Source organism: Rhinichthys klamathensis, unplaced genomic scaffold, assembly GCF_029890125.1.
Source record: "Rhinichthys klamathensis goyatoka isolate OS25496 unplaced genomic scaffold, OSU_Roscu_1.1 h1tg000059l_1, whole genome shotgun sequence".
Classification (NCBI taxonomy): domain Eukaryota; kingdom Metazoa; phylum Chordata; class Actinopteri; order Cypriniformes; family Leuciscidae; genus Rhinichthys; species Rhinichthys klamathensis.
The window spans coordinates 1,173,911-1,189,856 of NW_026606604.1; the positions used below are offsets into that span (position 1 = coordinate 1,173,911).

The 15,946-nt window shown below is 37.2% G+C and overlaps 1 protein-coding gene across 1 annotated transcript in view; it reads left to right on the forward strand.

Moving 5' to 3' along the window:
• The window catches only part of LOC130083821 (solute carrier organic anion transporter family member 5A1), a 47,582-nt gene that overhangs the window by 23,581 nt on the left and 8,055 nt on the right, over positions 1-15,946 (forward strand). The window contains exons 4-6 of the mRNA XM_056248845.1: positions 4,720-4,852; positions 5,070-5,281; positions 8,857-9,021. Of these exons, the coding sequence (XP_056104820.1) occupies positions 4,720-4,852; positions 5,070-5,281; positions 8,857-9,021 (510 nt within the window). The remainder of the gene's footprint in view (positions 1-4,719; positions 4,853-5,069; positions 5,282-8,856; positions 9,022-15,946) is intronic.

Consider the following 15,946-nt stretch of genomic DNA (forward strand, 5'->3'; position numbering starts at 1 on the left):
TGTGAGCACTTGTTATTGTTAAAGTGGATTAGTATTGAAGCATTAATGTAATGACATGCCATTCTGATTTCAGATGCTTTACACAGACTTGTACTCACTCTTCATGTGACATTTTGTCATTAGAATACATTTCCATCTGCTTATGCAGTGTAAGGCCTGCTACCACAGAAGCACTAATAAAATGGCTTGGACTGTTGATGAATTCATTATGAATTAATTGATGACTTTAATGCTTCAGACAAAGGCAGTTTATTATTTTGTATCGGACTGTCTGGTAAAGGCTGTGCATGTTTCCTCTCTCTGTTTGTAAGATGTTGGATGGCTGTTTGGTTCTGTGTGCTGGGCATTTCTGCTTTGGGCTGATAAGAACATTTAATCAGCAGCTTTTGTGTTTTTTAGGAATAATTTCTCTCCCCTCCCAATATTCTCCAGGGGTATTTTAAAGGAACCTGTTATTTAATTAGGCTGTAGATAAGGCTGATTGAATGTTTAAGAAGTCAAAACTAAACGAGACCCTGGTGTTCCAGAGTTTGCAAAGAAAGCCACCCATGTGAATAAACGAATAGCATTATGGGGAAAGCCTGTAGCATTATTTTCTCGGCTCACACTTTAAAGTCCACAAGAAAATTATGGTGATATGTTTCAGACTCTATGCCATTTTATTTCTCAGCTGTGCACACTAAAGGATGAAAGTGTTTGTGATTGAGATCAATCATGAGTGCTTCTCAAATGGAAGGCTTTGTCCTAGTGAGGCTGTGTCCTTCCTAGTCCAGTCCTTCGGAGGCTTGTAGGCTAGAGTCCTCCTCAAAATTAAAAGCTAGAATGAGACGGTTAATATTAAGTAACCTTCTAAACATTATAAATCGATGTCTGGAAACCTCTATGGTACCAGAAGCTTTGAAACATGCTATAGTTCGGCCGCTGTTAAAGAAACCAAACCTAGACTTACATGTTATGGCCAATTTTAGACCTGTTTCAAATTTGCCTTTTATTTCTAAGATTTTAGAGAAGATAGTGTTGAAACAATTGCAGAGGTTCCTGGATGAAAATAAGGTATTTGAGCTCTTTCAATCGGGTTTTAAAAAATATCACTCGACAGAGACTGCACTCTTGAAAATTCTAAACGATGTGCTAATAGCTGCCGACTCTGGGGTTTCTACTGTACTGATATTGCTAGATCTGAGTGCGGCCTTTGATATGGTAGATCATTCGATTCTTCTTGCTCGTTTGGAGCATTGGGTGGGAATCAAAGGACCTGCCCTAGAGGGGTTTAGGTCGTTTTTGTCAAATAGGAAGTTTAGTGTTAATATTGGGGAATATTCGTCAAAGGCTGCTTTTTTGTCTTGTGGTGTCCCGCAGGGATCCATTTTAGCTCCAATTCTTTTTTCACTATATATGCTTCCATTAGGCTCTATTTTCAGAAAACATGGGTTGTCGTTCCACTGTTATGCGGACGACACTCAAGTTTACTTACCCCTAAATCCAAATTGTGATGGACTGAAAAAAATTAGGTGCTGTCTATCTGATGTGAAAGCTTGGTTATCTCTAAATCTTTTAAATTTTAATGAAAATAAAACTGAAATTATAGTGTTTGGCTCATCAAATTCTCTTAGTCAAATAACCCTAGGTAATTTAACTCTTTCCGCAAAATCTTGGGTAAAGAACTTGGGTGTTGTTTTTGATGATGGTCTGAAATTTGACAAGCAGATAAGCTTAGTGGTCAAATCCTGTTTTTTCCAGCTCCGTCTTTTAGCCAGAGTAAAGCTAATCTTATCTTTTAATAATTTTGAAAGACTTATTCATGCATTCTTAACATCGAGGCTAGACTACTGTAACTCATTGTATTATGGGATCAGCCAATCAGCTTTATCCCGGTTACAGATAGTACAAAATGCGGCGGCAAGACTTTTAACAGGTACTAGAAAACGGGACCATATTACTCCAGTGCTACGTCATTTGCACTGGTTGGGCCTAGACTTTGTGTTCTGCTTTACTTATGTAGTTTGTTTATTTTGTGATTAAAGTTCACTTTTACTGTGATTAAGGTTCCCGCCTCCTCCTTCCCTGAGCCTTTAACATTGTTACAGCCTTCATCTTCAAAATATTTTTTTTGTCTTGCATTACATAGTGAAACTGAATGAGCTCAGTTTCCGATAATTCTTTTTTGTGAATTAGAATTTGTGCAAGTGATTTTCAGTGATTGGAGGACACGAATGATACACTTGATGCATCCTTCAAAATAGGCTGAATGAAGTATACGAAACGAAGGTTGCCTTCAAACTGAGACGTCCTTTAACGGAGCTTCACGGTGTGGCAGCTGAGATATGCGGCCTTACTAGTCTAGGACGCAGCTTTCTTTTTTTTCTTTTTTTTTTTTTTTTTTTATTATGACAACAAAAAACATAAAGGTCTCATACATAGACAATAACATGTAAACATGAAAATAACATACATAAGCGTGTGTGTGTGTGTGTGCATGTATTACTGAGTGTGCAAGTGGAAATAACTTAACAGAAGAAAATCTTACAGATACAACAGACATGATAAAAATGAACTAAATAGTAATAATAATGATAATAATAATAAAATAAAAAAAATTAAATTAAAAAAAAGAAAATAAATAAATAAATAAATGAAAAAGAATTAAGGCTAATATGATAAAAAAAAAAAAAAAAGATGTCTCTGATCTCCCCTTGGCCAAGACACACTACTATGGGCTATAGGCGATAAGACGATGTGCACCGGAGCCTGGGGCCCAAGGACCCCCCATCACTCACCACCAAGAACACTCCCCACCTCCGGCCGTCACACACATGCCATGCTTACCCTATTTGTTTGTTGTTGTTGTTGTTGTTTTTTTTGTGTGTGTGTGTGTGTTTTTTTCCTTCCCTTTTTTTTCTTTTTTTTCTTCTTTCTTCTCCCCTCTTCTTACTCGTGATAGATGTATATGCATGTCAGGACGCAGCTTTCTGATTGAGAAGCACCCTTCACAATGTAAAAATGCCGAATATTGGCCATGACATCTCTTGAAGAGTGCTGTCCCATTAAGAGTAAATGCTTGAGTGAATTGCTGTATCGTCATGTTGTTATGCCTGAAATTTACTTTACCTCTATTTATGTTTTATGGGTGTTTTCAGTGCATTTAGAATATCAACCGTTAATTGGATACGACTATAAAATTCACATCATTAATGGTCAGAATTTTATTATAAGCTCATCCAAAAGAAAAGAAACAAATAAATTGTTCTCATTTGTAAGTCGCTTTGGATAAAAGCGTCTGCTAAATGAGTAAATGTAAATTGCCCAACACACCCATTTTATTTAGTCAAGAATCACTTGAAACTCAGTTGTATTGGTGGTGTATGAACCAGGAGGAACCAGGCAGCATAATATGTGATCAAACAGACAAAAGTCAACCTGTCTCATATCGCAGTGTGATCATCACCCGTTGCTAAATATGGTTCAGAGTGTGAAATATCTGTGCCCACATGTCATGCCTCTCTGCCCAGTGTGACTGTGTGTGTGCATATTAGATTTGGCTCATTCTCTCTGCTCTGGCTTTAGAGGTCTCACGTAAGGACAGGAGACAAGAGTCTAAGCCAGTGTAGTCCTGTTTACATCAACTAGAACGTGACTTATCTGTCTCCCTCAACATGTTTGTACTTGTGTTATATAACCTGGCAGGCCTTTGGCCAAACCTTCTCCCATATTGAGTCAGATTAGAGATTAGGCCTAGTCGTGTTGCTGCACCTGTCTCGGTTCTGGGTGAACTTCTGGCTGGATCAGAACCAGCTTGGCAGTCGCGTTGGCCATGTGGAAGTGGAGTGCACTGCTGCTTTCTGTGAACAGGCGTAAACAGATAATGCTCTCCCCACAGTACACTCACCCCTTCAGCCTCGAAAGCAACAACACAAAGCAATCGAGCCTTGCATATGCACCTATCGAGGATTAGGAAATGCCACCGAAGTCCTTTTTAAAGATTGTCAGTGCTCTCGTCAGTCATTTATGTACTCAGCCATGGACTACCTCCAGTCATGCGAGTACAGCTTCAGTTTACTTAAATGGATGATGGTTGAAATCTCCAAAACTGTTGGCTTATCTTGTTGCAGTGTCAAATAAAATTGTCTTACATTGGTTACGTTACACTTTATTTTTTTAATTCAGTCAGTCATATTACGTTGGTTGTGCTGTTTGTTGTTAATTCACCAAAAAAAAGATTTGACTGGAATTGGTTAATTACACTGGTGGCACTGTATGTGTCTTTTAATTTCTAAAAATATCTCGTAAGAGTCATAAGAACTCATAATAGTTATTTGTTCTGGAATCAGACTGCACAGGTCATGCAGTTTATTTTTGATTCCCTAAAAATAATCGCTTGGAAGAGTCATTTGTCTAGAAGCAGACTACACTGTCGCACTGTATGTTTTTGATTCACAAAAAATAACCGGCTTCTCCATATACTGGTGTATAAACAAAGCTTATATCAGTTAGAAAACTGCTACTATACATGATGTTCCTCAACTGAGTGGAAGCATGATGCACTATTAATGATCAGCCCGTCATCTCAGTGTGGCTGACTCATTCGACCCAATGAGTCAAGAGTCGGACTAAAAGTGGAGAGAATATTACCTGCCTTAATCAGACATGCTGTGATATGAAAAAAAAAAAAAGATTTATGTGGGTGTTGTTTTGTAACGTGGTTGTTTTTGTGTCTTTCAGCTATTATGTATGTGATGGGTGCTCTGGGACCAGCTGCGGGGTACCTCCTGGGAGGCGTTCTAATCGGCTTCTACGTGGATCCCAAAACAATTGCCAACGTTGATCAAAGTGATCCACGCTTTGTTGGCAACTGGTAAGATCTGTTCTGCATTTAGGTGTGTGTAGCTTCATTCCAACCTATGAAAGAATTATGAATTACATTTTTACCACTTTTTGAGCACAAAATTACGCTTGAATTTCCCATTTCAGTTCATTTATTTAGGTTTTTGGTCACTCTTTATATAAGCCGCCTGTAGCTACTATGTACTATGAAATGTAATTATCATTAATGCATATCGCCATGTTCTTAGGTGGAGTGGTTTCCTGCTCTGTGCTTTCGCCATGCTGTTGGTCATCTTCCCCATGTTCACTTTCCCCAAAAAACTGCCCCCTCGTCACAAGAAGAAGAAGAAAAAGCACGGGTCGGACAGCACCTCTAATGATGACGATGTCCTGAAAGAGAAATCCAACAGCAAAGGCCAGACCGTGGCGTCCTCCATGGGCTTTGGGAAGGACATCAAAGGTGTGTGTCTGATAAAGGTCATGTGATGATGCACACTACAGGAAGCATGCATCTTCATATTAAAGTGTTACCTTGAAAATGTGGCTATTTTTGTCCCTCTAGCTCTCAACACATTCTAAGAAACATCAGATTAGCAGAGATTAGCGCTTCAGTCATCATATTGAGAAGCCTTTGACCAATGTAAATCTGCTTTTCTGCAGATTAGTTCTTTTATTTAGCGTAATTGTGTTATATAAAGTAGTGACTTGATGCTTTTGTCCAAAGCATTACAGTGCAGTTATAATAAAGACGGGATTTGAACCTGCAGTCTTTCAGTTATAAGCCCAGATCTTGATTCATTATGCTCCACCTCTCTCTCATTTAATTTTACAGCGCTGCTGACCAATAACCAATGACCAGTCTTTATAACTAAAGACTGCGCAAGCTTGCAGAAGTTGCCTTTCATTATTCATCTGGGAAAAGCATTAATGACAATTCTGCCATCCTCATCACTAATATGGTCCTTTTCATTACCAAACCGCAGTTATTCTGCTGCTGAGGAGAAAATATTGCTGAAACTTTATCTAAGAGATGATAGAAAGCTGTTTCTGCCTTACAATGAGAAATAAAATGGCCAATTAACTGAGATTAATGTATAAAATAAGAATTAAAGTCACGTTGGGAATATAAAGTCATTTAAAAGAAATAAAGTCGGAATTGTAAGATTTAAAGCAGCATATGTAAAATATAATGTGCTTTTTTTGCCTTCTTTTACTTTTATGCACTGGCATATATGTATACAGTACAGTAGCAATTGTAGTGGCACAATACATCAAAATATCATCATAGAGAATTACAAATGACCGAAGGCTTCAGAAACAAGGAGATTGACTCTACGAAAAGTAGAGCAAATAAAGTCAGTAAGTTAATTAATACTTTTATTCCGCACAGATCTATTCAATTGATCATAAGTGACAGTAAAGACATTTATAATAGTTCAAAAATGCTGTTATTTTTTTATTGTATATTCATCAAAGAATCCTAATAAAAAAGGTATCACAGTTTCCACAAAAATATTGACCTTTCTTAACATTTAAGAAATGTTTCTTGAGCACCCAAGCCCCTTTCACACAGAGATTCCGGAAAATACACGGATAAAGCGACCCGGGATTTGACCCGGGTTCGTTTGATTTTGCTTCATTCACACTGCCAGTGATTTGCCGGAATCAGAGAGCGCGTTCACACACAACCCGTGTATGTTCCGGGAAGACACGTGACATCGATGTGACGTAATGTCTCAGCAACGTGTATAGTTTGCTTATGAGCTGCGATTTCTCTCTGGAGAAACCACGCTTGTGCATTTTTTTCTCTGATTCGATCATAAACTAGCGCATTACGTACCGTTTCACTAGCCTGCTTTCACTTCACTTCAGCATCATCATTACGACACGGCATTGGTTACGGCTTTTGTTCACACAGCGCGCGTTCCGGGTCTGAACACGGCAATGTTGCTAGGTCCCCAACCCGGCATCGATCCCGGCATCAGTCACGGGTCGTGTTTGCGTTCACACGGAAGGCACTCTGGCAATTTGCCGGCAATTTGCCGGGTTCAAAGCGCTGTGTGAAAGGGGCTTTAGAATGATTTCTGAAGAATCATGTGACACTAAAGACTGGAGTAATGATGCTGAAAATTCAGCTTTGCCATCACAGAAATAAATTACATTTTAAAATAAATTCAAATAGAAAACTATTTTAATTGTAAGAAAAATGTTTTAAATTGTATTAGCATTTCACAATATTTTTATTTTTTTATCAAGTAAATGCAGCCTTGGTGAACATAAGACACCTCTTTCAAAAGCATTAAAAAAAAATCTTACTGACCCCACACTTTTGAACAGTAGTGTATATTGAGTGATCTAAATCTCATAACCAGATTAATGGCAACTTTTGTCCTGCTTTGAAAAAGTCACACAAGTGACTAAGACAAGCCCTGTTCTATAAACCCACTGTAACCCACTTCCATTCCCCCCTGGCCTGCATGTGTTTGCATAAGTAGGCTTTCAACATAACTGCAATGCTTACAGTAGAGTAGAGTAGTTTCTGGGACTTTGAGGTAGAGACAGACAGGCAAGCTGTTTTGTTCATTAGTAGGTTTAAGCATTTAATATGGTTGCTTTGTACCAACTCCTGTGTCTCTCCTGTCAGTCCCATAGATGCTTTGAGGGGTTAAGAGTTCAACATTCGGAAGCAAATTAAAGTTTGATTATAGTCGGTTACCATGGAAACAAAGCTACAGCGATAACTTGCTAATTAAAAGAATTGGCTTTGTTGGACATGATGAAGCATTAGCTAAAACCTATGGGATTTAAATGGATTGAATCCAGAAGAGCTGTGGAGACACCATGTTTAGGTTTAGCTGGCTTTACTCTGTTAGGACAGTAATCATCTGTTAGTATGGATTACGACTGCTTTAAGAGCTGACTGGTAGAAGAAAGCATGTTGCGTCTGTGACTAAAAGCATTTCATGAAGACTATAGAAATTAGCACATTTCTAGTGGTCAACCGATAAGCTTAAGGGTTTTTTATATATAAGGGTATCACCTTGCTCTCTGCTATGTTTTTTTTTTTGATAACCAATTTTATAGATAAGCAATATATTGTTAATCAGCCTATATTAGTTTTTTTTATATGAGAACGTTCTCTCTCTCTCTCTCTCTCTCTCTCTCTCTCTCTCTCTCTCTCTCTCTCTCTCTATATATATATATATATATATATATATTGTTCATGCTTGTTTTTTTACATTTAGATTACCTTTGTTGTCATGTAATGATAATGTAATGTTAATTGTTAAACTTAATGTTCTAACACTGTAAAATGTTATCTTTAGCAAATCTCTAAATGAATATATATGATAAATTATGTTTTGATGCCTAAATTCACTTGTTAACTGTTTTTAGTCTTTAGTGTTTTATTTTAAATGTTTTAATATAAATATAAAAAACAATTATATTTTAAATATATTATTATTAATATTGGCCATTTAATGGTTATCAACCATAACATGAAAATAATGATCATCTTATCGATATTGGCCTGAATTATAATAACGATGCAGGGTAAACAGAAGCTCATCCTTCCTTGATGTGCGAGAACAAACCTCATTGGTTCTTGCTGAAGCTCAAACGTGCTGCGTAACTTGAGAATGAACCTCATTGGTTCCCGCACGTCCGTTTACCATATCTGGTGTGTCCATTATATGATGAACAGGCTTTTATTCACATATAAACATTTATCAAAGCGATCGTGTCTATTCAGAAAATTCATATAGATTAGATTTACGATCTCTTTATGAAATTTTTTAAGCGTCAAAGTGGCAGTTGCATAGACTGTCAATGGATGGACAGAAATCTCTCCGATTACATTAAAATATCTTCATTTGTGTTTCGAAGATGAACAATTGTCTTAAGGGTTTGGGGTGAGTAATTGACATTTTTGGATGAACTAATCCTTTAATGTCATCTATAGCCAGGGTATGTGAGCCAGTGTATTTATAGTTGCTGATGCTGTTTTTGTTTTTTGGTTATTGCATTGGACAGAGCTCCCCAAGGCTGCCATAAGGATCCTCAGCAACATGACGTTTCTATTTGTGAGTCTGTCCTACACGGCCGAGAGCGCTATTGTCACTGCCTTCATCACCTTCATCCCCAAGTTCATCGAGTCGCAGTTTGGAATCCCTGCCTCCAATGCCAGCATATACACAGGTACACGATTATCCTGTTTTCAGGATATAAGTAATTAAATCTCTCATTCTATATGCCCTTTTTTTCACTTTTACGTATGGTTTCCTTTTTTGTCATATCACACATTTCACATGATTCACACTCTGCTCATCACATTAAAGAACATGTGTTAAAAATAACGTGTGAAAACGTGATATTTCTTTTCACTGCTGTTCCCACTTATTTTGTAGAGGCATATTTGATTGCTATATAAAGCTGTACAACCTTCTTTGAGCGTTTATCACTGGGTTTCAAGATACCATAAAATCCCTTTCTCACTATTTTATGTTCTTGCTCATCTAATAAGCCCTCAAAAACATCTTGCCCTCCATCTCAGACTCAAGATCATTATTAAGCCATGCATATGTCCAAATATCTCAGCACAGATGCTCTCTCATAAGGTAACTGGAGACTGGCCAGGATCCTTAACCCTCTGGGGACCAGAAACGCGCCGGCGCGTTTTGCTCGTTTTTTTTCACATAGCAGAAAAATAGACTTAAAGTACTACCATCATTTCTGTTCATATAGAGTTAAGAAATATGAGAAAATAATCTGTTAAATGTCTACTTTTTTATGTGCCCACATACAATCGAAATAAAATATTGTGCTTTTGTAAAATAAAGAAAATAAACAGGGTGTGCGTTCTGCCTCTCGGTCACCGTGAACTTTTTTTCTGGAGCACGTCTCTAATCTTCAACACAACTCAGCTAATACTATTCACCCAGCCATAAGCAATATATCTTTTAAATCATTTGAGTTTGTACTTTTAAATGATCCGATTCAAAACTAAAATTATTATTCTCCGTTTATGTCATCTATATAAAAAGAGAGACGTGTCAGCCCATCTCATTATCGTTCTCTCAGCTGATTATCTGTGGTAATGTGACACGCCTACGGAGAGCACGCGCTATTCAAACGCAAATATGTGAAGCAACACATTGAGACGCGTTAACGCCCATGAACTCTGAAAACACACATTATTTTTTAGTCAGATTAATCTACTGTCGTCTTGCGCGGCTATATGTGGAACAATCCTGGGACATTTACCACTGGGTTATTTTCACTTCGAGGATGAACAGATTCAGCTGAGAAGTAAGTGTTTTTTGCAAGTGCTTTGTTCTAATCGCGATATAGAATAACGTAGTGTCTGTAAACGGAAAAATAGCATACTGTTAAATGTGAATCATGTTTGTGTCACACAGTTTGTGTGTGTGTGTGTGAATGAATGAATGAACGCACAGATACGCACTGTTACAGACTAAATAACAGACAACATTTCGTTGACTCGTTTTGGATAAAGTTTTTACTCTAAAATAGACATCAAATAAGCTTTTTTAGGAGTTTCTGCTCATATGTTAAATATATAGTATGTTTTGTCAATAAACTAATCAACTAAGATGTTATAGTGTTTGTTCAAGCTATATCAAAATAATGAATCCTCAACTTTGAAATATGTATGATCAAACTAAGACATTTATGGAGAAAGACAATTTTCTTTTCAAGATGTTTCCAACTCTAACTTTGAACTGAAATAAAACCATGTCTATATGGTGAAGGGTGTGTGATAGAAGTGTCCAGACGTATGCACCCTGTATTTTCCTTATAATATCCAAACAATCTAAAAGCCATTCTTTTTTAAATCTCCTCATTCTTTGTGCAAGGCTCCTGTAATGATATGGCCTGATAGCACCTAATAGGGCCATTATGGGAGGGTCTTTGTCTTTCTCAGGTGTGGAATGCCATACATATTAATGAGAGATCAAGCCTCCTGCATAAAGCTTTCTCAAACAAAACACGTCATTAAAAATGTAAAAGACTTTATTGACTTATCTGAATGAGTAGTCAGGATGATTCTCACATAGTTTTGGAGCAAATATTCTAGGCTATGTGATACAATTTTCAAAAGTCTTGTGAAGAAATAATCAATATGTGTTTTGTGGTCTTATTTCAGCAACTTTCATTTTTATTTTTTTCAATAACCACGCATAAACATTATTCTATTAAAAATACAAACATGTACATACATGTTGCTCAGATCTCATGGTAGCCAAGTTTGTGCTATATAGAGTGAATTTACACCTTTGCCATTAACATGTTTATAAATAACTGAAAAAAGCACAAATGTCAGTGCATGTCAAAACATCCCAAGGGCCCCAAAAACACTCTGGTCCCCAGAGGGTTAAACAGAGTAGAGGGCATGATCCGCTTCTGTCAGCATGGGCCACTGCTACTTTGATCCAGTTTATTTACTTCATAAATACTAATGCAAATTTCTATAGTATTATATAATAAAGTATCAAAGTATGTAAACTAAAAAAAAAAAGAATGAAAATTGAAAAATGATCTCTATTCATACAGTAGTGGGTAAAAGTGAAGCCCGGAGGGAATTGGTTTGGGTATTTGTTTTTAATGACCTTACAAGTTTGATTAAACCATCGAAATATTACAATTTTTTTTTTTTTTTTATATATTTTAAATATGAGAAGAACAAAACTTGGTTAAGGTATTTATCTGACAAAATTATTGGCAAAAAAGGCAAACTTCAGCTACAGGTTTCATTTTCCTATGAACAAAATGCATAGAAAAACAAAAATCGGTAACACTTTATTTTAAGGTGCTTGTAATAAGCAGTAATTAACAGTTAATAAGACACTTATAAGACCTTATAAGATGCATATAAGCATTAACTAATAATAATAAATAAATTAAATAAAATAATAAATTTCGCAAGTATCAATACATTGCACTTTTAGAACAGCCGAACAAACATAAATGGTAACACAAACTCCCAGTCCCTTAAAAATTGACCTTCCCAAGAGGGAGTAATTTCCCTGATCTCTTCAGGGCCTGGACCTTTAATTAACCCTTATATGAAGTAGTTAATGTTCATATGCATCTTATATGCATCTTATAAGGTCTTATAAGTGTCTTATTAACTGTTAGTTACTGCTTATTACAAGCACCTTAAAATAAAGTGTTACCCAAAAATCTATCAGGAAAAAGCATACATTGATTACAACATAATCAGTTACTAATATTTTATTGGTTCTCTTCTGTTTTTGCGTGTTCATAATTTCTTTGTATGACAGCCTGGCTAAAAATGTATTTATTTATGAACACTTATTAGAGGATCAGCCCCATGAGATGAAACATCTTGTTTTCATGGGGGTCCTCATTTGGCAGATTTCATTTCGTTATTACAAATAAAACAACTGACTCCAAGCGCAACTACCCAATATGCTTACAAAAGCTTTAATACATTTGCAATAATTTGAATAAAGGGTGAAGATTTTCTAAGGCCGGACATCACTTTTGGCTTCTACTGTACGTGTAATTTATAGGGCTCTGTAGCAGAATTAAATGCGAACTCAACACCACCATGCTAGTTTGTTCTTGTAGTGTTTTTAAAAGATTTTTGCTTTTGAGAACAAGTAGCTCACAGCAGCGGGTCGTGTGTGTGTGTGTATATTGGCAGTATCAAGTCCCGTACTTTCTTTGCAGCAAAAATGAACAACAGCAGCAGCGTAGCAGATCTATTCCAATAAGACCAAACATTTCAACATTGTCAGACAAACACTCTGAGAGTTGTCATGACAGAATTTTCATCATTAGTTAAGCTTTTGTTCAAATACGAATAATAATAATGATGACTTTGTTCAAATATGACCAACAATAATAATGAATCATTGATCCTTGCCTTAGGAACCCTAATAACATCTCCATGAACAGTGTCTGTATATTAACTATCAGAATTCTGATTTCGAGTAATTATTGTGGCCCCTAAGCTTGTTGCCAGGATACAGGGGGAGAAACGAATTAATGGTATGCGTGCTATGTTGACTCTTAACTATGCTTGTGTGTTCTTAGATTATAACAGGAAAACAACTTGTTGGCTAGAGCTGTCAGGACTTAACCTCTGATAAACTGGGTAGAAATGTATGACATCCCAACAGTCCCTCATGGATAAGGTCTCTCCTTCAAACCTGTTCTCTGATTTAAACCCGTGCTATAGTAACAGCAGATTGATATGCCTGCTGAAGTCAGAGCTTTCACAAAGGCCTGGATGTTTTACACATCAATAGATGCAAGCAGTTTGTCGTTTTATGCTGTTTCCTCAGTTATGGCTGCCAAGATTCCCTTCACCCTATAAGACTGCAGCTGCAGAAACTAGAGACGGACAGAAGACAGATGGTGTACCATAAAACAGAAAACTGAGGCCAGGCCAGGGAGCATCAGAACTACATTTACACGCCATCTTTCCTACAAATTAATTACAGGAATTTAAGGTGCTATAAATCAAAGAATGATTCAACTGTTCCTAGATCTCCTATAATCCTATGATTAACATTTATTTAATTAGCCATAAAGGTGCAAACACATTAGTGGAATTGCAGTTATATTTGACTAGCAAAAAAGGTCCACTGTTTATTGTCAGTAGCACAGAAATGTGTGAAGCATTGCTCACACAGAATTCACTTTCAAATCAAGCAGTTTTCTGTTGGTCAACTTGGCAAATTTACGTGACCAACTTGATAATGAGCCTGTGTTTTCGCCATCACTTAAAACTCCTTCAATATCAAGCAGTGTAGTGTTAATTTCATTATGTAAGTCTTTTTTTATGTAGTCTTTTTCGTTTTTATCCTATTTATTCAACCTTCTCCTGGTTTTGTCGACTAGAGCATTTTAGTCTAGTTTTAGGGGCTGTTTGCACAACACCTTTTTCAACTAAAATCAGAAGTTTGGCTATTCATTTACATGACAACAGCGTTTTCGTTTGGGGTCCTGAAAACGCAAACGAAAACGAGTTTTAAAGTGCAAAAACGTGAATTTGTGAAAATGGTGACTTCATGCGCATGCATATTTTGGCGAGTAGTGTTTATTTTCAAAGTGGCATCGCCATCTACTGGCCTTGCATGCATAATACAGCGTTTTTAGTCTATTTCGCGGATAAGTGTGAACGGGAATCTTTTTGAATGAGTGCGCTCGATCCACTATGGTTTCGGACACCACCACAAATGGCTGTCCCCTCAAATAGTGCCCTATTTAAGAGTATAGGGGATGATATCGGACAGCCTGTGTCTTCAAGTCCACATGACCTCGGCATGACGGCACTAATGACAGCGGTGTGTGTGTGTGCGTGCAAGAGGGATCTGTCAGTAGGCTGTGGTCATTAACACCCTGCTTTGCTCCAGCTTGTGGCCTACAGGAATTGTTGTGCATGTGCATGGGCAGCTCTATGCCAGCTGTGCACGCAGTCTCCCAGGACATCCTCTCAAACTTTCCCTGCTTGAGGGTTTGTGTGAATAGTGCTCGTTTCTTCTTCTCTCATGATAGGGAGGTGTTCCTGACGCACTACTGGCTAAATATAGCCCAAAGGAACATTGTATTGGCTTCACACAGCCGTGGTTGTCTCGTGAATGGGTGTTTTTACCACCTTGTCAGGTTGGAAGGGTATGTGTGTTTATCCATGTGTGGGTGTACGAACATTTGTTGGAGTGAAATGAATGTTAGGTTTAATCAGCTTGAAGCTGAGTGGCATGGATTTTCATGCTTGTTTATGCTGGTTAGCCGGTGTACTTCCTGATGAAGTTGGCTGATCAAGTAAGCCCCGCTGGTTTAGCTTTGAGGCCAAAGTTTATCTGGTTAGCACGATCCAGTTAGCACCTGATGTCGCAACTACACCATCTGGTAAATGTATTCATTGAAAACCTTTCAAAAGTAGCTGTGCATTCTGACCGTTTTTATATAAATACCATTATGTACCATTTTAGATTTTTACCAGTGCAGTGTTTTATCTGTTATCACTATGCTAAAATAGTAGGTTAAAGTCACCATGAAATCAAATTTGACAATTCTTTGTTTTTTTATGTAATATTGCAGCCTTTGTTATAAATTATTTGTCTGTGCACATCATTGTTTTTTTATTTTTTTTATTAATCATGTGCTCTCACAATATTTAATCAAACTAACTTTCCCTTCTCATGCAGTGACATCTCTTTTCTTTTCTGATGGCGTTTACTGGAGCAAGGGTGGGTCAACCTGTCACTCACATGAGATCGACCAATAGCAAACCACAATGATCCAACGATCCAATCAATTTCCGATGTACAGAATCAAGTCTTGTCCTATATTTGTTGTTGTTCGAGAACCCGTTTCACTCTGTCACAATAGGGAAGGAAAGACTATCGCAACTTCCATTTGATGCTGACTTTAAACCGTTAGCTAAGGAATATAAAAATAGCTAATATTTAATTTTGTACTTTTCAGGTAGCGCTATACTAAGCTTAAAGCAACACCAAGTAAGATTTTTGACCTTAAAATAATGTTTCCAAAATCGTTTCAGTGGTTCATCAAGTCGTAACGGGGTGAAAGGCACTTATGCCTCCGCTTTGCGGTCCTATATCTGCAATAACCACGCTATGTAAGATTGCCAGATCGGGTCGCGTTTCTGTAGTTCTAATGAGACATAAGAAAACTACAAATTTGACTTGCGTCAAGCGTTACAATAGTCATTATTTAGTTTTTCTTCGTTTCTGATGTCGCAAAACTTTCATGAAATCATGCAACACACTCTTCCTTGTCTGTGGACATCATTCATTCCAAAGCCGGTGCTGGATAAACAGCGAGAGTGCATGCGACAGTAGGCTGCGGTAGACTAAAGTTATATTTACAACAGCGGTAATGGACAATTCCGCTTCCAACCTTTAGGGGGACCGCAGAGGAAAAGTTACTTGGTGTTGCTTTAAGCTAAGTTGTTAACTTACTAACTGAAATCAACATTTTAATTTGACAATTTTTAGCTTCTGTAATACATGTAATAAAAAAAGATGTTAATTTTCATTTTTTCAGCATGAATATGATTAAATAAGTGCTTTTATGAGGAGCTCGCTCTTGACCGTGCTGAAAG